Source organism: Carassius auratus, unplaced genomic scaffold, assembly GCF_003368295.1.
Source record: "Carassius auratus strain Wakin unplaced genomic scaffold, ASM336829v1 scaf_tig00010233, whole genome shotgun sequence".
Classification (NCBI taxonomy): Eukaryota; Metazoa; Chordata; class Actinopteri; order Cypriniformes; family Cyprinidae; genus Carassius; species Carassius auratus.
This window is the reverse complement of record NW_020524114.1, coordinates 1-24,260: the sequence shown is the minus strand read 5'-3', so window position 1 is coordinate 24,260 and position 24,260 is coordinate 1. Positions and strand designations below refer to the sequence as shown.

Here is a 24,260-nt window from a genome sequence, read left to right as displayed (position 1 = left end):
AACATCCATATGCAGTCAAATGCATGTGTGCTAGAGGAAATAAACAACCTTATTGATGTTTGTAAACTATTAAGAGCATTGATGTACTGAAATAGTGGATGACCTGCGATTTAAACGCAGTAGAACATCGCCCTCCAGTGGACATTTACACGAATCTGTTTCTTTTGCTATCTATCACTCGTCTAAAGTGTGCATCTGTCAAACTAACAATTCAAACCAGCATTTAGGAGGTGCATCTATAATACAAGAAAATGCCCTTATAAAAAGTTTAGTTATACGAATTGATAATAATAATAATATATAAATTAAAAAAATTGTCATAACATGAGATGCAATTTAATAGAACACTCTTAAAAGCTTATTTTGTCAGAATTTGTTTAATATAAAGCTTTCGCTTTTATACAAACATCGAAGAAAGTCCATAGGATGAGTTTTAATCTGCTTTTCTCTCCTGAAACAAAATCTGCAATAAAAGGTGGGTAATAAATGTTTAGTTCTGTACTAATAACTTTGCATAAAACCTGTACTTGAGACGGTCTCAATATATTCATTTTTGTACACTAAAAGACATAGAAGAGATCATACACAACCCTGATGTCAGTAAAGTCTTTTTGCATGGCTTAACCTGCATATCCTGACTATGGCAGACAGTTGATTACTGATTTGATCGTTTTTGGTAGGATATGAAATGACAATGACCAAAAATAATCCAGCATCACCTTCTGTAAACAAAGGTACTTTCCTACCTGGATTTAAAAAAAGAAAAATTAAATAGTTTCATATTAATAGTCTCAAAGCTGATTAGTTAACGCTGCAGACTGTGAAACAGAGGTCACAGGTCAGATCCCAAGCAGTCCAGGATTTGCTGAGTTGGCATGAACACATTCCTGCTCTGTCATTCGGTCCTTGAAAATCCGACAAGCAACCCACTTCAAATCATCTTCAGACAAGCTGATGCGGATATAGAGCGTACACAAAAGGTCACATCTTTCCTGCGGTAATTACACTGCAAAATGTGTCAGATCCACATCAACGTAAATATATAACTGGCTTCACATTTTCACTTCACATTTAATTGACATAGAGTGCCAGGGCGAGAGAATGTATGAGAGAGAGACTGAGTGCGAGAGCTTTCCGTGCCTTCATGCCGCAGATAGCCAAGGCCCCGTCAGCCCAGCTGCACGTCCACATCAATGGGGCACAGCATGTATCTGGGGTCAAGTTTAGGTGTGAAGTCACCGAACTGTTTGGAAGCCTCTGTCCCAAAAACATCGAGCACTTTTCTGTTCATCAGAGCAAACCTGGCCAGAGAAATCCATAACTTGATGCATTCAAGAATTCATGTGCATAATGAGACTTGTTGATCAGAGTTTCCACTAATACACACCTGCCCTTCGTCAACCGCAGTAGAAACTTCCAGTACGATGGTCTCAGATTCTGCACTTCCATAACCGCCTGAAAAGATCCACCCGGGACATGTTAAACTAAAACATTTAACTATAGGCATGTTTCTGTCATGCTTACACAGAAAAGCTATTCCTCATCATTTAAAACCTGACAAACTCAATTTGTCCAGCTTTTAAAGTGCAGTCTTCCGTTAATTTCAAAACACACTTGGTGCGATTCTCATTCAGTTCATGACGGAGTCATCAATAAGTCACACGGGCACAAACAGCTTCTGCATTTTAATGTGCTTTGTATTTTCCCTTGGTGTTAAAGTGTCCTTCCTTATGCAGAAGGTGCTTTTAGTTAGGCAGATTTTAAAAACATCTTAAACTTACCGCTTGAAAACAGATGGCAGTGGAGATGGCATAGATTACTGTGTCGGCCTCAGGGAAGTACGGAAACTTGCCTGCCTCGATCCCTTTGAAATACAATGTCTAAAAAGACAGTGAATAGATTATTAGTAGACTATAGATACACATACATTATGTACACGCCTTTTTATATTGCAAAACTGAATATATATATATATATATATATATATATATATATATATATATAGACACACACATACACAAAACCAGTTTATACATTTTAATATAAAACACAAATTTCTATGTTTTTCCATGTAAGTAAATGCATTTTTTTTTTTTTTTTTTTTTTTTTTTTTTGCATTTTCACAGGTGTTATGATATTGCATGAAGAGTAAGCTGGATGAAATTCAAATGGTTTTATAAATATGAAGTGTGTTGATTAAAGAATTTTCATTTTTGAAGAACCCTTTAATTTTGGTCCATTTCACAATTCTCTGAGACACCAGAGAAATCATTGAGAAGCAAACTCTACTCATTTAAAACCACTAAAAAGCCAGAGAATTGCTACCTCCACTAGTTTGGAGAAGAGGTACATGGAGATGGTGGTGCTCTTGTAAAAGAACATTGAGGTGCCAGCAAGAAAACCTGAGAAGATAGATGGAGAAAAGGGAGAGATGAGAACCTCTTATGGCCGTGCAAAGGGAAAAGGGTTCAAAACACTCTTTACCTGCTATGAGAGCATGGAGCTCGTCGTCCAGGTTACGCATCCATCTCAGTAAACAGCTTGTGCCCTTTCATAAAACAGAAGTGAGTTAGAGCGAGAGAAAATTCACAACTGGAAAAAAGTTAGTGAGAGAGGTAAAGAAAATAAAACCCCCTAAAAGCTGCAGAGAAACGTGCTGTCTCAGAGAAAGAAAAAAAAACAGCACTGGATCTTAGTAGAGATGAAGTACCTTGTATATACTGACAAAAGATCCCAAGAAAGCTCCTAGCTGGAAGTTCTCTTTGTTGTAGAGCAGCCGGAGCAGTCGAGAGGGTTTGGTAAAGGCCTGTCTGAATGCTGATGGAACCTTCAAACAGCACTGAATGAGGTAACCCACGCTGAACATTCGGATGAAGCCCTTCAAAAACACAAAGCATCTCAGAAGCTGCTCTTCACAAAACATCTCGCAACTTCATGTCGTGAGCAAAGGGCACTGCTATATCGACAGAGCTTTTAACCCAGATAAACGCAACACGTTTATGCATTCACATTCTCTCTCTCCCATTCAAACACAAATGCTCAGAACAAACATGAGCGGTTTGAAAGACGGCAGGTTAGGAGGTCTCAGACGCTTACTTTAACACAGTAGGAGATGCAGTTGTCTTGATAGTGTTTGCAACATCTATGCCTGGGTCCATGTTTGCATCTAAAGGGGACAACACACACACACACACAATGAATGCAAACACAGAATATGTTATGAGGCAGGGGAACATTCATGCATGAAAATTAAGCTGATGTTGAACAAGCAGGAACGAATATTAACTCAAGTTTCAAATGCAAGGTAAAACACTATTTTACCCAATATTGTTGTATATTAATTTGTCACAATTAAAAAAAAAAAAGAAAGAAGAGAAATGAATGCTTTTATAATAGAAACATAATTGCTGTTTTTTTTAACACCATTCCAAGAATCCAAAAAAAATTGTCACTGTTTCCACAAAAAATATATTAAGTGTTTTTAACACTGATAATAATTGTCTTTTTAGAGAGAATATTATAATTATTTCTGAAGGATCATGTGCCACTGAAGACTGGAGCGATCAGCTTTGCTATCATATAAATAAATTGCATTCCAAATATAATAAAACAGAAAAAAAAGTCAAACTTTACAATATTGCGGTTTTCACTTTTAAAAACGTTCCAAAAAATCCTATTAACCTAAACTTTAACTTCTGAGTAAGTGTTGTGTAGTTTGGTATGTCATCTCACAAATATATGTGGAGATTTGGTTTTACATTTTATTTTTTACTCTAGTCAATAAAACAAAATTGATCTCAGACATTTAATATTGTTAATAAAACTGATAGCTACAATTAATTATTTTCTTAGAAAATCTTTACTTAGAAAGCCATCTTTTTCCTTGTATTTTCAAGAATTAAAGAGACTTATTCTTTAAATAATTATGTCGAGAGTCATATTACTTGAACTAAGCTTTCGTGGATAATTCTATAAGAAGTTTCTGGTTGTATTGGATAGAAATAATTTTCTGTCAAAAACACCAGTGTCTTGTAATCATGTTTGAAATGTATGCTTGCTGTGTGCATTTCTCTCACTCACATAGAGTCGAGGAGTTTGCGTGTCAATGCTCTGATACCGCTACCCCTGGAGGCAGGCGTGTGCTCTGGTCTCTCATCTGGTGGCTGCACATCTCTCTCCGAACCCGGTCCGTACACATCCTCAGCCAGACAAGAGTGTGTCGGGATCTCCTCCTTGCCAACTATGAATCTGCCACAGCCAGACACATAATCTCCTTTAGCAGTCTGACATGAGTTGGTGTTTCCTAGGGTCTTAAGATTAGTGGTAAATCCTTGGGAATTTAAGAACTACGTAAAATCATGTAAATCGATAAATAAACTTACTTTAAGGCAGAGAATGCAAAGCCGTTCAGTCCGTCTTTACATCTGAAGATAAAACCAGAAGTTAGGAAGTTAAAAGGGTCAATGTTTGTAATCGAAAGACTAGGTTTTATTTGTGCCTGTCCATCAAAATCATGATTCTGGACGACCTCGGCGAGTCTTGGAGGAGCCTCTACTAATGAGATGATGTGTTAAAGAAATAAGATAACTAGAGCTGGGCTAGGACTGAGTGACTGTAATCTGACCAACTCACCTGAAGAAAAACATGTAGAGAGATGCGGTCAAGCAGAACAGAAGCACCTGGGAAAATGATGAGACAGAGACATCACGTGAAACTTTATGATCAGGTCAAGGTTAGTTCACAGTAATAAAGCTTTTACAAGTATGTAAAAGTGGTGTTGCATCAATAGCACTAAATGATCTCAGTGCATGATATAATAAGGTCTATTTGCACTAATGCTTGCTTGGGGTGAGTATGATTTGTTTTGTGTGGGTTTTTTTGCCTCATGCTCAAAATGTCTGCATTTATATATATATATATATATATATATATATATATATATATATATTTTTTTTTTTTTAATACAGTACAACAGTAATGTTGTGAACTATTATTACAATTGAAAATACATTTAAAAAAAAAACTATTTATTTGTGATGGCAAAGTTGACTTTTCAGCAACATTACTCCAGTCTTGAGTGTCACTGTAATTCCTTTAAAAAAAAAACAAAACAAAAAAACCTACTAACCCCAAACCTCTGACCGGTAGCATGAACTGTAACATACCTCTCCATGTTTCATAGGCTTAACAAGACCCCTTGTGACAGCCATCCGGAAAATCGTCTCTGTTGCCTGGAAATGACACAGAGCACTTAAAGAGATAGTTCACCCAAAAAATGAAAATTTGAAGTTTATCTGCTTACCCCCAGGGCATCCAAGATGTAGGTGACTTTGTTTCTTCAGTAGAATGCAAACCAAAGATTTTTAGCTCAAACCGTTGCAGTCTATCAGTCTTATAATGTAAGTGGGTGGGAATTGTAGCGAATCAGCTAAAAGGGGAAATATGAACAATCAATCATAACTAGTTATGATTAATTATATATATATATTTATATCCACTGTAAGTATTTACTTGACCTCTCAGTGTCAACTGTCTGTCAATTCTAAGAACACTACTTTCCTGTTTAAGGAAAACAACTTTACTGTACAATACTACTCACAGCATGTAGCAAAAATCTGCATGATTAGGGACTCCAGTTATAAACAAATAATGAACAACCTCAAGTGTGATGCAAGTAAGACTTTATTACCTACATAAACACTTAAACAAGTCTAACATACACCCACACACACACAGAAAGAACCAGTTTGAATCGGAGGATCTTGATGAATGGAAAGACTAAGCTGAAAGCCTGGCACAAGCTTAGGTTGGGTTCTTGAGGACTCTTAGCTCTGCATCTTGCCCCGGAGTTTCTGAATCTGAAAACCTTTTTCTGATCTGGTGATCAGTGATCTATAAAGGGTGACAATGTAACACCCTCAGGACTTGGGTGAGCCAATGAGGAATGGTAGCTTGGAGGGAAAGTTTACGACCCCTTTGTCTTCAGGCATATGTCAGATGTTGATAAAGAATATATATTGCAGAATATATATTGTTATATTGCATGTTTTTTTTTTGCATTCCAATTCACATCAATTATAAGACTGACAGTCTACAACGGTTTGTGGTAAAAATCTCTGTTTGTGTTCTACTGATGAAACAAAGTCACCTACAACATGGGGGTAAACAGATAAACATCAAATTTTCACTTTTGTGTGACCTATCCCTTTAAGATGAAAATCAGCAGAGGTTTCATTAAAACAGACAATTTGGATCACTGCTTCCGAGAAAAAGTAACATAAGTGACAGATAACAGGTGTGATGTTGACTACTGCCAGGAAATAGTCATGCAACTATGAAAGAACTGTCAAGACATAACGCAGCGGAACTGAAAAGAAGCAATGCTGAATCGTCTTACCAGGTTCGCCATGTAAATTGTTAGGAGTCCTCTCCTGAATGAGAACACAGACAAAACATAAGAACTACTAGTTGAAGTTTTGCGGCATCACTTTTACATTTTTACTACACTGATGTAGTTATTGTTCTAATTGTCGTTCTTGGTTTGAATGGGCCTTTAGTCTTTTCCATCAGAGTGCATTTACATATGCTAGTTCAGTGTAAATTTGGTTTAAAATTTGGATAATTTGTATAAAATTTGTATAAAATTTGTATAAAACCGAGACCAAAGGAAATCTGTGAGGAGCTGTCAGGGCTAACCTGCTTTTCCGCTCTATTAGTATGGCGATGTATGAGGCCGGCAGTGCTGCCCCAAAGCCGGCTGACCAAGAGTAGAAACGTCCCAACAGCTTCCTGATTAACAGAGGAAAGAGAGAGGCAACAATGGAAAGAATAGCTGGTCATTAATAATCATAAGCTAATGAACTGGATATGCTTTCGGCTGAGGACAATATCACGGTTGAATATTTGTCTCATTTAGAAGGAATTAAAATAGTTAATTCACAAATTAAGTGAGTTGTCCGGTCATGCAGAATGCCAGTCATAAATCTCAGTACATAATTTATTTGATGTGTCAAAGGTCTTTCCAATCCTATTTGTATGGATACGTGCGCAGACTATAAACGGCTGATAAGGACAGGGATTCAAAGGTTGCTCGTGTTCGAACAGTCACACACGTGGGACAGCAAACATTTCCAAGAATTCTTTGTTAGCAGAATTTTGTAAAGACTACCGGAGAATGCAGAAAAATGCAATGTAGAGGCCTCCATTTGCGGTCAGGAAAGATGTAGATTGCAGGATCTCAGGAATCAGTCTTTTCTTGTAATAATCCTTTTTCCTCCTTCTTAAAATTGCTGCTATCTAGAACACAGTAAAAAATAATTAATGTGCATGTTAGAGAATTGTTCTGTTCTTCAAGGAAATCCATTTGTGATTTTTTCTTTAAGTGCTCTATTTTAAGCAAAGACATTGGCTGTAACTTATGTAACACATTGGTTTCTGTAGGCAACATGTTGGCGCTCTGTGGTTTGTCACCCAAATACCACTGACCTACTGTCTATTGATACTGAGCCATAGTTTTTGCGAAACTGAATTGAATGTGAACTCTGCAACCCTACAGTTCAGGTGTTGCACCACTGACTGCAATTTTGCAATGGAAGCTAATAATGCATCCAAAGTTGACACAATGATGATCCCTCTGTCTGTCCAGTCTTTAAAAACTGACAGCCAGTTATACCAATTCATCACAGTCAAGGAAATACAAGTTAACATGTGATGAATATATTTACTAATGTAGAATTTAGCCAACAACCTGAGGTTAAGTGGAATTAACCTTTAAATTATTAAGGTTTACTCCATCCCAAAATTATAATTTTGTCATTATTCACCGACCCCCATGTCATTCCAAACCCGTAAAAGCTCCTTTCGTCTTCGGAACACAATTTAAGATATTTTGGATGAAAACCTGGAGGCTTGAGAGACTGTCCCATATTAGAACTGAAGATCTTTGCCCAAACCCGACGGGACCTAATGGGGCTCAGGCCAGGCTCGAGCTTGCGCTCCGGTTTGCGAGTTATGAATAAATTATGTTAAAACATGTATAAATTACTCATTCTTGACAAAAGGCAAAAGAGTTGTGTGCGTGCCCACATTTGAATAATGTCAGGCTGTAAACAGGTTTGGGCTTTTAATAAGCTGTCAATCAAAATGTACTTGTCGGTCTCGGGCCGAAACCTGTCGGGCTCGGGTTCTGTCGGGCCTAACTTTTATGGCCCAATTACAGCTCTATCCCATAGACTGACACTGTTATTTACTCTGCAGTCTATGGGACAGTCTCAAGCCTCCAGGTTTTCATCCAAAATATCATAAATTGTGTTCCAAAGATGAACAAAGCTTTTACGGGTTTGGAACAACATGGGGGTAAGTGATTAATGACAAAATTTTTATTTTAGGGTGGCGTATCCATTTAAGGGCTCATTCTTGTGTCCTTAAAAGCAGTGCACTTAAATTTGGTTATTTTGAACAGAACTGGTTTAAAACTTATGCTATAAAATATAACTTTACACCAGTCATTCAAATGTTCAGTTTACCTCCAAATGTCTACTCTTAGATCACTGGTCGGTTCTGCTTTGATCATTATGAATAAGTTATGTCTAAAAGAAACAAATGTAGCATTTATGATATCAAGCATATCAGTATAAAAAAATTTCAGACTTACATTAACAGTTAATTCAGAAAGCAAACAAACCTAACTAATGACCAGTTTAATGAGGGGCAATTCGCTCAGACCTATTCATGAACGGTTCATTGAAAAGATCCTATTTGTTCACGAATCAGACATAACTATTGGTCGGTTTTATTGTGAGCCAATTTAAGTCTTTGGAAAAAAATCTTAACCTAAATCTGCAACCAAACAAGCTTTGATGAAGACTAATGGTAAACAGTTTTGGTTTAATGAGAATGACTCCAAATGTAATATACAAACTAGGCAGTTCATCATTAAATTCAATGCGACTCGCATACAATTCACAACATTATGCAAAAGAATGAAACAAAAAGCTAAAGTACCTAAGTTTTGCACAAAGGTCCACAAAAAAAATCATCTGACAGTTTGACTCTGACTCTGTCAGCTATCTGATCTTGTCATCAGTTTAACGACATTTTTTCCACCTTGAATGTTGTTAAATGTAAATGGTGTTAAATGTTTGCTTAATAAATACATTTCTTAACAACTCTGCGACTGTCATAGCCCCCCGGACCGTCCTGCAGGACTCTGGTTTAGCTGCCCGGCTAACTGCGCCCTTGCCCCGGCTCACCAGATACACTCACCAGATACAGAGGTGCATATATCTTGAAGGAGACCTCCAGGGCGCCGGCTGTCACCTGCAGGGTGGAGGTCGTACATGAGGAACTCCATGTGTGTCCTATCTCATAGCAGCTGTGCGGAATGGACTTACTGAGAGCAGCCATGTTTAGCAGCGCACCGCGGGAGCGCGCCTCCACTGTTTCTAGTGATGGCCGCTTTTCATGAAGCTTCGAAACCTTTGCGAACCATTTGTTTCGAAACCGTGGCTCGGAGCGCGCATCAAAATGCCCAGTCACGTGATTTAATGCGAGTTCGCGAACGTCTCTTCTTTTACGGTCCATGCTCTTACCTCGGATCAGTTTTATCAATTTGTAGACATTTTTTTAACGAGATATTTTGTGTAATTAAAGGATGAGTTGTAGTCTCTTATTGGCCTTTTTAAGCTCTCCAAAAAACGAATAATTAATTAATTTTAAAAACACCTATTTTACAGACACTTAATATTAAATGGTATTTTATTATTTTGATTGCATTTAATATATACTTTCAAGAAAGCATTTGCATTGGATTTGTAAAAAGCACAAACCACCTATAATTTTCATTCAAATGATCTGTAGATATTGAAGCTAAAATGAAGTGCACCAAAAACAACATCAGAGGGCGATGGTATAAAGTTCACATCCTCTTTAATTTGTGATATCACTGCAAAAAGGGTGGGGGGTTTGGGAAGAAGTGCATGAGCTCAGCACAAAAATAATCCAATAATATTTACTGCTGCAAGAATTCCCATCATTACAATACACTGATGTCAATGTAACTAGTTGCAATCGTGCACACTACTGTAATTATACAGATTTTATGGAAGGGAAATTGCAGTTCCATTCCATAAACGTCTTTCTTTGAGCAGCTTTGAGATAATCTGTTTTAGTGTGTGCCTAAATGTTGTAACTCTGAGTTTAATGTTTTCAAGAATGTCAAAGCATAAAAATTATGCTGCATTTTCCTGTACGTCAAGCATTATTTAAAAGAAGAGACAAAGATGCCGACAGCTCAAGTGCCTTTATTAGGACCAGAATAACAGCTCAGAGCCACTCAACGTTAACGTGGATGGCTTCTCCTAAAAAAAAAATACAAAACAAATGGGGGCTAGATATTAAATACACAACACTTGAAAAGCTAAGACGGTGACAGGGAGACACAGGTTAGTGATATCAGTCATCCTCATCCCAGTCCTTCTTTCCTTGTGGAGGTTTGGGTCCACCAGCCGGCTTGGCCATTATAATCTGTGGAGGAGAACAGACAATGTCAGACACTTACAGAGTTAAAGACAGTCAATTGTGCACAGTGCAATATCCTGTGTGAAAAAAGTGCTTTTAGTGCAAACGGCATGCAAGTAAATCGTGCCAAAAAAAACCGACTGCATTCAAAATGTCACAGAAAATGACATAAGTTAGTGATGCTCGTGAAGAAAAATATATCTTGAATTTAGGTTTAAAACAGAAAGTTAGGAGACTACCATAATCTCACTAATTAAAAGGGGATAGTTCAACCAAATATGAAAAAAGTGTCATTTACTCAATCTCATGCGTTCCCATACATGTTTAACAAAAAAAAAAAAAAAAAAAAAAAAAAGAGATTGTTTTGAACAATGCCGGTAACCGAACCGTTGCGTTTTTTTTTCCCATACTATTAAAAGTTGATGGCTACCAGCAGCTGTTTGGTTTAAAACACATTCTATATTCTTCAAAATATCTTCTTTTGTATATAACAGAAGAACAAAATTCATATAGGTCTAGGACAACTTGAGGCTGAGTAAATGATGATGAATAATTTTGGTTGCACTTTATTTTACAGTACGTGTACTAACATGTATTTATAGTGTACTTAGTGTATTTATCTAAGAAAGTTCTGGTAACACAAGGTAACTACATGGGGAAGGGTTAGGTTTAGGGGTAGGTTCAGGGTTAGTACCTAGTTATTACATAGTTATTGTAATTACTATAATAAGTACATAGTATGTAAATGAGGAACAGGACTGTAAAATAAAATGCTACCATAATTTTTACTATTGGATGAGCTATGCCCAACTTAAACTGTTAACTAATGCTAAACAGCATTAACTATTTTATCTCTGGTGTAATGACAGGCTAGAGCTAGACCGATTTCATCAACAAATTCATGGTGAATTTCCACAGTGTTCATGCAACCCGATTCACACTCCAGTGGTTAGGCACTCCAAACAGTTTTTGTGCACCTTAGCAATTATTTAGGATTTCTTATCAATGATGTGTATCAAATTTGTCGGGCTCCTCATCCCAACCATCTTTGTCCCAGTGTCCTTGCTGTTTGGGGGCTTTGGGTCCCCCTGCTGGCTTTGCCATAATAATCTGGCACATACACATCACATTATAATACAGAAAGTAACAGGCTACCAAAGCACCTAAATGGATAAACATGAATGGAATAAGAAACTGAAAGACACATAATTGTAAATCTAACCTGGTCCACACGGAGAACAGTGATGGCTGCGTTTGTGGCCAGTTTGATTCCCCAGTGCTTGACCAGGTATGGATCAAGGATACCAGCCTCCATCACATCCTTCAATGCAGGCCCCTCTCCCTGAATGGTTTAAAACAAGTATATAGTCATCAATTACACCCTAAAATGCATTATTTTTGGGTCCTTCTTTCTATTTATTTCAGGTCTGCTGCCTCCAAATTAGTAACGGCTGCTTTTTCTCTCACCTCAATATCAAAGCCAGAGTTCTTGTTGCCCTCGTGGTGTGCGGCGTACAGTTTGGAGATCAGCTCATTACCCTTGACGCCAGAGTTCTCTGCCAGAGCACGGGGCAGCATTTCAAACGCCTCTGCGTATTTTTTGATGGCGTACTGCTCCAGGCCTGGGCAAGACTTTAGAGGAAATGTTCAAATTATTGACACTATTCAGGTTGTCAACAGCAAAATGAGATGAGACTGATTTGCTTACTTCTCCATATGAGGTGATGTGTTTCGCCAGCTCAATTTCAGTGGCACCGGCACCCGGACACAGACGTGCATCCTGAGGGGAAATGTTTTTGTTAGGGTCACATTTTGTCATGATTTAAAAGACTTCCATTAGAAGTGTTTTTTGGGGTGGAGTTTTAAAGTAGCTCACTCTGACAAGGACTTTAAAGGTGTTAACTCCATCATCGATGGCACGCTCAATGTCATCCATCAGGTTGTCTGTGGACCCACGAATTACTAAAGTAGCGATGGCACCATCCTCTTTATCTAGAAATTAAAGGAGTGAGATGACATGAGCTGTCTGGATACATCACTGCCAGACTAAACAACATTCATAAAGATCAGTTTGTCTAACAAGAATCAAAAATCAAGAAAAAAAAAGTCCACAAAACATTTATCTGCATGACGTTCGTGAGTGAATTTGCCACATTTCACTCCAAAATCATAATAATAATAATAAAATATATTTATATATTTTAATTGTTGGTACATTTTAGCACTGGTTTACTTTTAGTTTGGTTTAGATTTAAGTACAATTTTATCATAAATCATTTAAATCTTTTTCATGGTTACAGACAGACTGTAAATTAGAATTAAATTTCCACTATAGAAAAGTGAAGCCAAAGCAACCCAGTATAGCCGCTGCCATTTTGCATCATTTTGAGAATGAGTCTGCGCAGCAGAGATTCGTCTAGAGCCAGAATCTAAGGCAGTAGAGATTCGTCTGAAGCCAGAGTCTGCGTAGTTGTGTCATGAGGTGCAGCCTCAGTATCAAAGCCCCTGCCAAACTCCCGCAGGCCCAATGGTAAGATCACAATCATGCCACCACATCCCGTTTTTATAGCATCAAATAACTATCTACATAAATCAACATGTTGCATGACCACACTGTGTGTTAAAAAAGCTTTTGTTCTAGGTGCACTTGCGCACAGTTCTCCGCTTTGCATCTGGGTCCTGATCACCCTGTCGGGGTTTATTCTGAGATAACAACCGGCTGGATGTACATCATCCCTTTTATTTCTAATATATTATATATAAAAATATGTAGTAAAAATAATATAAAGTAAAAATAGTGTTAGAATATCCTTACCATGTTTGAAGACCACAACCTGTGTATCTCCAACTTCAGAGAGGTACACACTGTCACAGTGTCCCATCTCCTCTGGGGTCGGGGGAGTCTGTTTTGAAAAATCAGATTTGAAAAAAAATTGGTTTTGAAAAAAACATTGAAACTGATACAAAGTGACCATAATTAATTTACCTGCCTTGTCACCAACTTACATCATACAAAATGCACTCCTGAAACATAACTCACCAGTCTGGGCAATGCTGTGGCTCCCACCGTTTTGCATAGTCTTCTGAGGTCCCACTTTGAATTCAGCCTGGGTGTAGTACAAACAGCATTCATAAACTGTGCTTTTATTCTCATTTATCAAAGCCAACACATAAAAAAAAAAAAAAAAATACAGAATCAAGCAACACAAAAAAAGAAGACATGTTCCTCTCTCTCACCTGACCACCATGAGCTTGTACTTGTTGGCGTAATGAAGGGCCATGTCAGCGACTTTGCCCCCAGTCACAACCACATTGGCCCCTGAATCAGCAATAGACTTCACCTGGGCCTCCATCAGGTCCTCTTCTCCTTTACTGAAATTCATGAGCTCCTCTGCGTTCTTTATAAGTACTGTTCCCTGTGAAGCATCAGAAAGAAATATTGAAGGAAGAAAGCACAAAAAGCAAAGGAGAACATGATTTAATGCACATTTCTTGAGCATCATACAAAAGAAATACTTTCAACCCATAGATACAAAATAGGTCCATCTAATCCAGTCCAATAAGCACTTTCCTACCTTTGTTTCAGTAACCATGCCGTCAAACGGACAGGAGAACACCGCTATCTTTGCATCTTTCACTGATGTGATGTCTCCTTCTGTCTCTTTCTTAAATACCATCCCATGAAGCATCAAAGAAGAGTTCAGTCCACAGCCCTACAAAGAAAAAAGAAAGAAAAAACTGAAATTCATCCACAGACACTCATTCATTTAAAGCAGTGCCTATAATCATGTTAACTTACCAAAATTTTGCACACTCTGACATTGTCAACATTGAAATTGCCAGACTCAGGGAAGATGGAGACTGTAAAAGAAGTAGTGGTAATAAAATGATTATGAATAACGTAATAATATATATATTTTTTAAATCACTAAATAAAAAACAAAATAATCACAAAAGTAAACCACTTTGCTAGAGTACACCCAAGCGATGCCTTACCGCAGGCCTGTGCTATAAGGTTGCCCAGGAAGTCTTCATTGCCGTATTGTTTGCTCATGACGGCTGAGCGGATCATGGCTGTGGCCTCATCCAGATCGTGCAGGTTCTTCACAGACGAACAGACACAGTCGGGCAGAATCTCCAGAGCTTTCTTACATGCCATCTCGTAACCCTCAATCACCTGGGATTCAACATAATCATCAGCTCGGGCAAACATGCTATCAATAATGCAAATAAATTAGCAGTTCTCAATTTAACATGAATTTACAGGGATTAATCATACTATTAATCCCCATAATGCATTCGGGTCTGTTTTGATCCAGAAAAGATACAGAATTTTTTTTAGTATGGGAACCAAACATTGAGTTGGGACTCTTATATATAAAAAAAAAAAAAAAAAAAAATATATATATATATATATATATGTTCTCCTTTGCTTTTTGGGCTTTCTTAAAACCACTTAATGCAAGCTCTTTCCTGACAGTGATGTACTGCATTAGTGTGGTTGTTTACTGACCTCTGAAACAGACAGGCCCATCCTCAACAGCTCCTCTGCAAGCTCCAGCAGAGCACCAGCAAACACCAGCACAAAGTTTGTGCCGTCACCTACTTCCTGCTCTTGCATGTGGGATGCCATCACGATCATTTTGGCTGCCGGGTGCTGAACCTTCAGGGAAGGAAGGAAAGAAAGAAAAGAGAGAGAGAGAGAGAGAGATACAAATATAAATAAATAACAAAGAGACATATATTCTTCCAAATGATATGCATTAGTTCTGTTTTTTTTCACAGCTACTATTATTTACCTCCAGCTCTCTGAGAATGGTGGCAGCATCATTTGTAACAAAGAGTTTCTCCAAGTGGTTGATGACCATTTTGTTCATACCTGTACAGAATTAAATGATCATGTGGTACCACTAAAAGGTTTAATACATCAGAGTGAAGAAAGAGCCTCACCATTGGGTCCGTATGCAGTTCTTGTGGTCTGTGCCAGTTCTTTGCATGCTTGGATGTTCCTGTAAACAGCCTCCTCAAGACCTGAATAGTGCTGATTGTGGAAAGCAAATAGCAAACGGAAGTCAAAAATAACTTCATATTTTAAAAACATATAACACTTGGGGCTGCTTAGTGGTTTCAATATTGAACACCAACTAATATGCTGGTTGATTATTTCAAAGTGAAATACTAGGCAGAGAGGGATCAGTTGACATTTCTATTATGTATAGGGTAATACTTCTTTAAGTAACTGTGTGTACACATCTTGCAGTAATTGCAGATTCATGCACCATTACTATCATACAAAGAAAACAAAAAGCAATGCTACATTGGTATATATCTATCAGAAAGAACCATGGGTAGTAGTAATGATATTTGCTGGTATAACGTTTATCCAACAGCATTTGTCAGAGCTACCGGCGTGAATATCTATTTAAAAAAATCTAATACTTAATAATTTAGAACCTAACCGTTACAAGAGCATATTAACTGGAACAAAAAATATGATTTCAAAGCAAAATGTGTTATTTGGTTAAATCCTAAGATTAAATGATATGATCAGCATATCAACAAACCGAATATCCAGAGATCACAAATGGGGAACTGCCCTTTTATGGCAAACTGCATCCTGGTTTAACTCTTCACGTATTATATATATATATATATATATATATATATATATATATACATACACATATACACACACGTTAAAAAATGTTTTAAAATGTAACGTTACATTTAAAGAGTGTTGTGGATCTACAGCTTACCTAAATCAATGTAATGTTACTTCCTTAAATGACCTGCAAGTCAGTTGAGTGTCTGTCTGTCAGTGGCACATGTCTAAAGCTAACATGCTAACGTTAACTTCATTCTTCCGTTACTTTCTAACGAAACACAAGTTCTGTCAAACCCTCCATATTTCATTGAGACCTAACAGTAATGACGGCCTTGTACACAATTGTATTCTTCCGTTGAAGTCTGAAGCGTGTGCTTGTTTTACCGGTAACGTGAGTTAGGCTCTATGAGGCCCATCTTCTAGAAACCTCTATGTGGAGTCACTGCGTGCGCTCTATAAACAACACAATAGGAGCAAAACACTGCTTCAGCAGCCCTACCTTCGCACCATCCTTTAACATCTGAGCAAAGCCCGGGGCTTTGGGGACGTGAAGAGCCATTTTGAGCAGATAAGAGAGATATTGAACTGATGCTGGATGAGGCTGCAGCGCACGAGAAGCATGCAGCTAAGAAAGAACAGGCGCCGCTGTAGAGAGCCGAAACACGGATTACTGACTCAAACAGACAAGAGAGTGGAGCGCCGAATGGGTCGATTGATCCCCACCCAATAACAGAAAATGTATTTATTTATTTATGAACTTCTTTTTTTCTCTTCAAAATCTTTGTTTTACATAAAAAAATAAAAAATGTAATAAAAAAAAATGGACTTACTATTTTGCAACCTATTTGATCTCAGTTTGTGTGTGTGTTGGGGGGGGGGTCCATTTAAATATAAAATTTCTAATTTTAAATTTAAATAAATATTTTAAATAAATTTAAATGTAAAATATTTTGATAAACCTCATATATGTTAAGTATTAATATCACTTATTTAATAATCTATTAACAAACAATTAGTTTGAAGCAAATTAATCTTTGAACTTATTCAAGTGTGTTGATTTATTATTCTATTATTTATCAATCTGTTTTATTTAATCTACTTTATTTTAAATATCTTTAGATTTTGTTTAAATTTTATATTAATATATCTTTTTTTACATATATATTTTTTACTTTTTAAAAATATATTTAGATTTTTGTTCTGTGGGACTGTTTTGCGATCAATCTGATGCACCCAGCTCTTAAAAAAACATCTAAACAAAGCACAAAATTTCTACTATGAAAAAAAAACGAAGAAAAAAAACTCAAACCTTTGCATTGTTCTTGTGAAAGTGTAGGTGACTCAGAGCTGATAGGAGTGAAGGACATTGTTGCAGTGTAAAGTCATCTGAGCCATTTAATTGACGTCTGGCTGGCACACAAACAATCACAGTGCCACTCTGACAGACTCCTGCTGAAGAGCTGTCATTACTTTGTGAGCCTGCTTTTGGCTTCTCAGTGTTCACTGCGAGGATTACGAGTAGTTTACTGTGACTTTTTACAGCATAAACACAGTGAAGAAGATCTACAGGATCCTCAATGGAGTGTCTCCAGCTCTGTGTCCTCTGCTGAGCGACCCTTGAGGCTCTTTTAAGATTTTTATTACAGAGTTTTCTGTAAATCTGTTTCTACTGTCAGGTAAGGGGCTTTTATTGCTTCCTATAGTCACATGTAACACATTTAAATTCATAAAAATCTTCTTTTAGCTTTAACGAAGTAAACTTACAGTAGCCAATGAGCCTTTTAACAGGCTAAATAGTAGCCTTTTCACACTTTGCATGACATTAACATTGGGCTTTCCATCATCTGTAAAAATATATACATTTTAAGCAAAGTAAATATATATTGCTATAAACAAATATGATTTAACAAGTCATTTCAAGACTAAGAAACACTGTGCAGCCAGTACAGAGGTATGATCTCATTTGTTGGCTGGACGAGGATCCGTCTCCAATTGTTTAATCTTGATGCAGCTTTGGGCACATGATGAAACCTTCTCATGACCCCTGAAAGGCTGCTGATCTCATACATCAGAGGCATGAATAAAGTTCATATCCACCCGTTTAATCCACATCTGCTCTTTTTCTAGGAATAAATGATCACCTCAGCTAGACGAGTCTCTGCAGATAAACCTGAAGTACAAATCTCTTTCAGCCTCGACGAAACCTCGGGTAACACATCTGCAGATTATTATTTTAGAAATTGACATGCTTGTGAAAAAGACAATGCGACTGAGAGACTGAAATAGAGGTCCACACGATGCATGACTTCGACCAAAATGGCAACAAGCAAAACCCACCCAAAGCCTCTCATGTGGGATCAATTCAACTTTTGCCATCCTTTCCAAAGAAACAGGTGCCCCCTCTATTTTAGTTGATCTCTGGCATCTTAAAAACAAAATATCCACCTAGCCACAAAGTCAACAGCGCTGTCAAAGTGTTTTACAGCTATCCGGGAAAATGCTTTGATGGCAGCTGCTGCCTGGGCATTGCAGCATCAGGTTTCTGTTTTAATACCTCACTGCTGCGTGATTCACTCATTTGCTTTTAGAACACTGGCCTAAATTTAAAAGCATTTATTACTTCACGCTTCGTCGCTACTTTGCCCGGCGTCCATTTTTTCTTTCCCAAAAGTGGAACACAAACAAAGTCCTACACATAGCATGCTACATATTAGTCTTCTTTCCGACGATCCTTCCTTCTTTACTTTTTTCTTTGTGTGTGTGTGTGTGTGTGTGTGTTTGTGTGTGAGAGAGAGATTAACAGCCACTCAAACTAAAACATTCAAATTAATTTAGTTTAACTAAAATAAATAAATATTAAAACTAAATAGTAAAATAAACTAAACTAAAATACATTTACATAACTACAAAACTAAACTGTAAAACTAATATATATATTATATATATATATATATATATATATATATATATATATATATATATATATATATATATATATTATATTATATTACTCTCTCTCTCTCTATTGTACAATTATACAAGAAATTTAATTCTACACAAACACACATACACACACTGTTATTATACATAAAATAACACTAATATAACATCCTACAATAAAAAAAATATATATAAACACACACACTATACACATATAGAGAAATGAAGTCACTTGTTAATGAAAATGTAAAAAAAATATTTATTTGGTGATTATTAATTATCTGCATTAATGCGCTTATCTATGCGTTTAGTTTACAAATAAATTATGAAATAAACAGGGAAACAGTATCTTTAAAAAAAGTGTATTACTCCAAAAGTAAACTAAACTAAAATAAATGCTTAAATAAATAATGCTCATAATTAATAACAAACGAATAAATAATCTCATTATTTAAAATGATATTATTAACATCATGCCTATACATAATAAAATTCATATTGTATGTAATTTCTGTATACATTTTAAACATTTGTACTTTAAAATAATGCATTTACAAAAATGTATATGTTTTTTCTTATATTATATTTTATTATATAAAACAATGCAAGACTGATTAATAATAATAATAATAATAATAATAATAATAATAATAATAATAATAATAATAATAATAATCAGTCAGTTTGCCAAAATGAGATGAAAGGGTCATGCTCCTCCACACCTGGCCACATTCTGCAGGAATCACGTGCATATCATGTTTCAGATATTACCCTTGCAAATGTTTATGTATATTTATCTTCTAATTGGCCGTCTGGCTGATGCATGACAGTAAACAGGCCTGTTTTTAGCTGGCTGCATCAGAGGATTCTCAGCGTGAGTGAGTGAGCCCCACTGGACATAGCTGTCTGTCAGAGCGCTCGCTAAAGACAAGCCATTGTGAAGAACCTGGGAGATAGTTACTTTCAATCTGTCCGTTCAGGATTTGGAGTCCATGGCCGGACAGGTGGTGCTCAAATTTGGGTTTTCACACTGATCTGGAAGCAGTTTCTAGGTGAATGGCCACATGTATGTTAACACAAGGGAAACTGGCCCTGGATCAGCATAAACAGCTAACTGGACATGTTGTGGTGTCGTGTGCACTGTGGTATGATTTAACTGATTAGATGGATGTAGATGTCACCACCAAGGCCTTGGAGTAAAGATCTCAAACATTAGCATACCAGACGTGTTCCTCTGGCTTTCTCTTCCTCTCAGAGTTGAAAGATGCAGAGGATCCCCTTCCATCATTCCCTGACCTTGAACAACGCCTGCAGGTAAAGTTTATTAATAATCTGTTTAATACATGACGGCATAGTACTGCATGCTTAGAATACAATTACAGGGTCTGCTAGAGAATGCAGCTTTAATAAGCCTCTAGTAGTAGTAGATATTATACATCTGACTTTATATCTAACAACTAAAGTTTGTTATGCGTGATAATCACAGTTTAGGGTCATAGTGTGACTGGTGTGCAGAAAAAACTGTAGAAAGACTAAATCCACTGTGCTAATATTAGGGTTGAACAGCAGAATCAGCAGGAGTGAGACTGTTTTAAACAAGGGTGAAGTGAAATGATCCTGCATGTAAGTTCACGAGGAAAGAAGCGAAACCAGACAGGAATAGCCCCATATTAACCCGGAGAACTTTATGAACATCTGCAGATCACAGAAATATATTACTGCTGCTTTAAAATGTTTGTTATTGTCTCTTCTTTGACTGAGGATATTTGTTTCTCCTTTAACTATTTTCAGTTTGATTGCGCATCTTTTATTCAGTTTATTTAATGGGACATCTACTGTAAAGATTCCTACTTTCTTCCTGAGAAAAATGTTTCAGTAATGCTTCCGTAAGACCACAAGATGGCATTAGTTTTTATTTTCTTCGTAGCTTATCATTAGACTAACAGGAAAATCAAAATGAATGATATTATCAAACTGGCAAATGATAAATTAGAAAGAAAAATAAATGCATATTAAATACAATATATTAAATATTCAAATAAAATATGAACATTGCAATTTATTGTTATTATTATTATTATTGAAAATGCATTTATTAAATGCAAATAATAACTACATTTATTTTTTAGAATCCCAATCATGTATATTATTATTAATACATAATATAAATACATTTTGTTAAATAAAAAAGGGGTAATTATAAATGAAAACTTTTTTTGCTGCTTCAAGTCAATAATTTATTATCATTATTATTATCAATGGTTGTTGTGTGATGATATTAAAAATACATTTATTAAATACAAAATAATAATTATGATTAAAATTACATTTTATTCTGAACATTAGAAGCCCATGCAGCATTATTATTATTATTATTATTATTATTGTTTTTTAAAAAAAATTCTTTTTTTTCACTAGAAGCCCATCAGTTTTATTATTATTATGCTGATGTTTTAATTATTATTATTAAATACAAATCTTTATTGTATAAATAATATAAAAACTTTTATCTTGTCACTAGAAGCCCGTCAGTTTTATTAATTATTATTACCGTTGTTGTTGTTTCATTATTATTAAATAAAAATCTTTATTACATCAAAAATATAGCTCATAAATTACATACTTTGTATCTAATAGACTTTTAGGTCTTATTGTGGACAGTATGAAAAATCAATACTTCCTCATAATCATTCATCATATGTAAACTTGCTTTTCTTTATCGCGTGACGTCCTCCAACTTTTCACAAAACTTTTCACAAAATCCTGGCCAACTTTTTTCCCCTTTTAAATATGTTGTTTCAATCAAAAAATACTTTGCAGTAAAATAGAGCGTAAATGCTGTTTCATGCTGACTTGAAGGGTTGGTTTTGACAACATGACTAGATGAGTACTTTTTCGCAAACTATTTCCACATAACTAGTAAATTACAGATAACAAAAAAGGCTTTGTCACTAATATAATATACTCTCGTTTTTTAGGGAAAAGTCTAAAGGGAGCAAACTCTTGCTTACATGTGTCTCTTCACATCATGAAATGTGCTAACTATCGTGTAGATTAAAAAAATCTGTAATCTTTATCCTTTGATATATTTTAAGCAACCTTTAAAGCTGTTTATGAAATTATTTAGTTTTTATTTAAATTTGTGCTGCTAGGAAGATTCCACATAACAGTGTCCCTCTCTGAAATGCTGAAATTGTCATGCACACACACACACACACACACACACATCAACACATTAGGGGAAAACTGGGAGAAGTTGAAGGGTTTTGTTGTGTGGCTGATATTCTGTAGGACGGTGGCGTGAGTCATTGTGAAAGAAGAAGTTCCTGACACAAAAGGAATAAAAAAAGTCAAGCATCTCACAAACTGTTTCCACATATTATGTTTCATCAATTGATTGAAACCCTCCAGTCAGGCTGTATGACGATTCTTTGTATATTCCAGGATGTAGCAGACAATCCAAATATAACATCAAAAAAAAAAACGAAGTTCCTGATTCCGTCTCCAGTCCATGCAGCTACATCAGACAGACTAAAACATTGTCAACTAACTCATTAAAAAGAGCAATTGTGGTTTGTGCTGAATTATTAGGAAAAACAAAACACTCATAGTGTCACCAATAAAAAAATGTGATGTAATAATGTCATTACTTTCCTCACTAGCCCGTGCTGCCGTTTCAGTCTCTAAAGGAGTCCATTGAAGTGTACAAAAACCACTGCAAGATTGCCAACGAGTTCAACCAGGTCAAACATGAAATCGCCAGGCTGGAAGATAGGAAGTAAGCTTTAAAAATAACTCAAACACCAACATGTATTCATGATATTACCGAGATCGATTTCAAAGTCAGAGCTGTTAGTTACTCTATTAATATGCTATTGTGTTTGTACAAACTTCGATACAGTATGAATTATATAAACACACACATATTTGTGAGTATGAACAGACAGAAAAGACAACTGATCAAAGCTGCCATTGTCTGCCTTCATGGAGTCATGCTGCTCACTGGTTAAAAAGGCCTGTGTAATAATGACCAGACCTTGTTTACTGTATTGTGCTATGCAGGAATGTTTTTTTTTTACATTGCAAAACCACACTTTGATGAAACTGTACAGCCTAACATGTATACTCCAATTTTTCGTTTTCCAAACGACTTTTTTGAGTTTTTAAATAGTACATTATTTCATTTTCAAACCACATACACTACCGTAAATTGCAAACTAGTCTTGAAATTGTACTTATGTTAAATCAATGCACAACTTTGTAAACCATAAATACTATGATAATTATTTCATCATATCACACACACACATATAGAGAGAGAGTGAGAGAGTGGCTGGTTCTGGTTTATTTATAGAAGGAAACACAAAACCCTTCTTGTCATCTCAATGCCACTGTAAATTTCCAGTGTTTGTTCTCTTTCTCATTTTCTTTTTTTCCCTCATGTGTTTTCCACACATGAACTTTTTCAGATACACTGAGTTCAGATAAAGCATCAAGATCAACCAGAGAACCATTTCTGATGTTCTCTAGAGATGTACTGTATATATAGTATGTCTCTGATTCATCCAAGTGCAGTTAAACACTTTTAACCCTTTTCGTTTCCCGCAACCTTCACATTAAACAAAAGACACAGAAACGTGGCCGTCACCACATTACAACCCTGCTCAAACAGTTAATGGTCCGAAGGCCATATGCAGATCAACCGCTGACTCAGTGCTTTAGTGAGCTAGTGAAACATTACAAACCGCAGACAAGACCCTTCATCTAGATGTCTAATGTCTATATATATTTTTTTTTTTCGTTTGAGATCATTGTATCAATTCAGATACCCAAAGCTATGGCATCAACAGTTTCACTTCCTATGAAATAGTTTCGGGTACAGAACCGCCGACTCTAGTCACCTGTCTGACACATGGCCCACATATGATGTTATTTTTGGCACTAACCTTCCATATAATCATTACATTAAAACAGTTGTTAAAAGATGTGATGTAACGAAGGATTATAACATGTTATTTCCCCGTTTGTGTTTGTGACGCTCAGGAGAGAGCTCATGGCAGAGCTGCTAGAGGATGAAAGGGTGTCAATGGAGTTTGCACGACTTGAGGAGGAATACAGGATACTTACAGAAGAGAACCAAAGTCTGATAACAGTCCATAGCCAACGCGCACAGCAGCTAGAGATGCTCCGAGTGATC

General features: G+C 36.3%; 3 protein-coding genes across 4 annotated transcripts; 1 reads left to right on the top strand and 2 right to left on the bottom strand.

Annotated features, from left to right (window-relative positions):
- Nucleotides 1-361: 361 nt before the first annotated feature.
- On the bottom strand, nt 362-9,597 carry LOC113072769 (transmembrane protein 135-like). The gene is made up of 15 exons (XM_026245740.1): nt 9,265-9,597; nt 7,169-7,296; nt 6,697-6,789; nt 6,398-6,431; nt 5,166-5,231; nt 4,633-4,679; nt 4,383-4,424; nt 4,081-4,248; nt 3,097-3,166; nt 2,711-2,878; nt 2,485-2,548; nt 2,326-2,402; nt 1,782-1,880; nt 1,388-1,455; nt 362-1,301 (listed from the first exon to the last, which is right to left on the bottom strand). The coding sequence occupies exons 1-15, from the start codon at nt 9,580-9,582 to the stop codon at nt 1,169-1,171; spliced, it is 1,575 nt and encodes a 524-aa protein (XP_026101525.1). The 5' UTR covers nt 9,583-9,597; the 3' UTR covers nt 362-1,168.
- Nucleotides 9,598-10,281: 684 nt separating this feature from the next.
- On the bottom strand, nt 10,282-16,682 carry LOC113072768 (T-complex protein 1 subunit theta). 2 transcript variants are annotated; one of them, XM_026245738.1, is made up of 16 exons: nt 16,623-16,682; nt 15,469-15,559; nt 15,318-15,397; nt 15,032-15,181; nt 14,515-14,695; nt 14,318-14,379; nt 14,094-14,231; nt 13,756-13,934; nt 13,559-13,625; nt 13,334-13,421; nt 12,395-12,510; nt 12,227-12,298; nt 11,986-12,150; nt 11,741-11,860; nt 11,496-11,628; nt 10,282-10,524 (listed from the first exon to the last, which is right to left on the bottom strand). In XM_026245738.1, the coding sequence occupies exons 1-15, from the start codon at nt 16,680-16,682 to the stop codon at nt 11,521-11,523; spliced, it is 1,677 nt and encodes a 558-aa protein (XP_026101523.1). In that variant the 3' UTR covers nt 10,282-10,524; nt 11,496-11,520. The 2 variants fall into 2 exon arrangements, with proteins under 2 accessions (XP_026101523.1, XP_026101524.1); XM_026245739.1 differs by lacking the exon at nt 11,496-11,628.
- Nucleotides 16,683-17,490: 808 nt separating this feature from the next.
- On the top strand, nt 17,491-24,254 carry LOC113072767 (MAP3K7 C-terminal-like protein; the record flags this gene model as incomplete). The annotated part of the gene is made up of 4 exons (XM_026245737.1): nt 17,491-18,332; nt 20,319-20,377; nt 22,726-22,841; nt 24,107-24,254. Coding segments are annotated over exons 1-4 (399 nt in total), but the record flags the coding sequence as incomplete, so codon positions are not given.
- Between the last annotated feature and the right edge of the window lie 6 nt (nt 24,255-24,260).

What these genes read in the sequence shown, in the direction of transcription:
- LOC113072769 (XM_026245740.1), bottom strand. Translation starts at nt 9,582, where the DNA reads ATGGACCGTAAAAGAAGAGACGTTCGCGAACTCGCATTAAATCACGTG. An exon ending in GCATTTTTCTGCATTCTCCG is followed by an intron (nt 6,790 to 7,168) that starts GTAGTCTTTACA and finishes TCTGTTAATCAG; the next exon opens with GAAGCTGTTGGGACGTTTCT. An exon ending in CTGCCATCTGTTTTCAAGCG is followed by an intron (nt 1,456 to 1,781) that starts GTAAGTTTAAGA and finishes GGATCTTTTCAG; the next exon opens with GCGGTTATGGAAGTGCAGAA.
- LOC113072768 (XM_026245738.1), bottom strand. Translation starts at nt 16,682, where the DNA reads ATGGCTCTTCACGTCCCCAAAGCCCCGGGCTTTGCTCAGATGTTAAAG. An exon ending in CCATTCTCAGAGAGCTGGAG is followed by an intron (nt 15,182 to 15,317) that starts GTAAATAATAGT and finishes CCTTCCCTGAAG; the next exon opens with GTTCAGCACCCGGCAGCCAA. An exon ending in TGGGCCTGTCTGTTTCAGAG is followed by an intron (nt 14,696 to 15,031) that starts GTCAGTAAACAA and finishes GTTGAATCCCAG; the next exon opens with GTGATTGAGGGTTACGAGAT.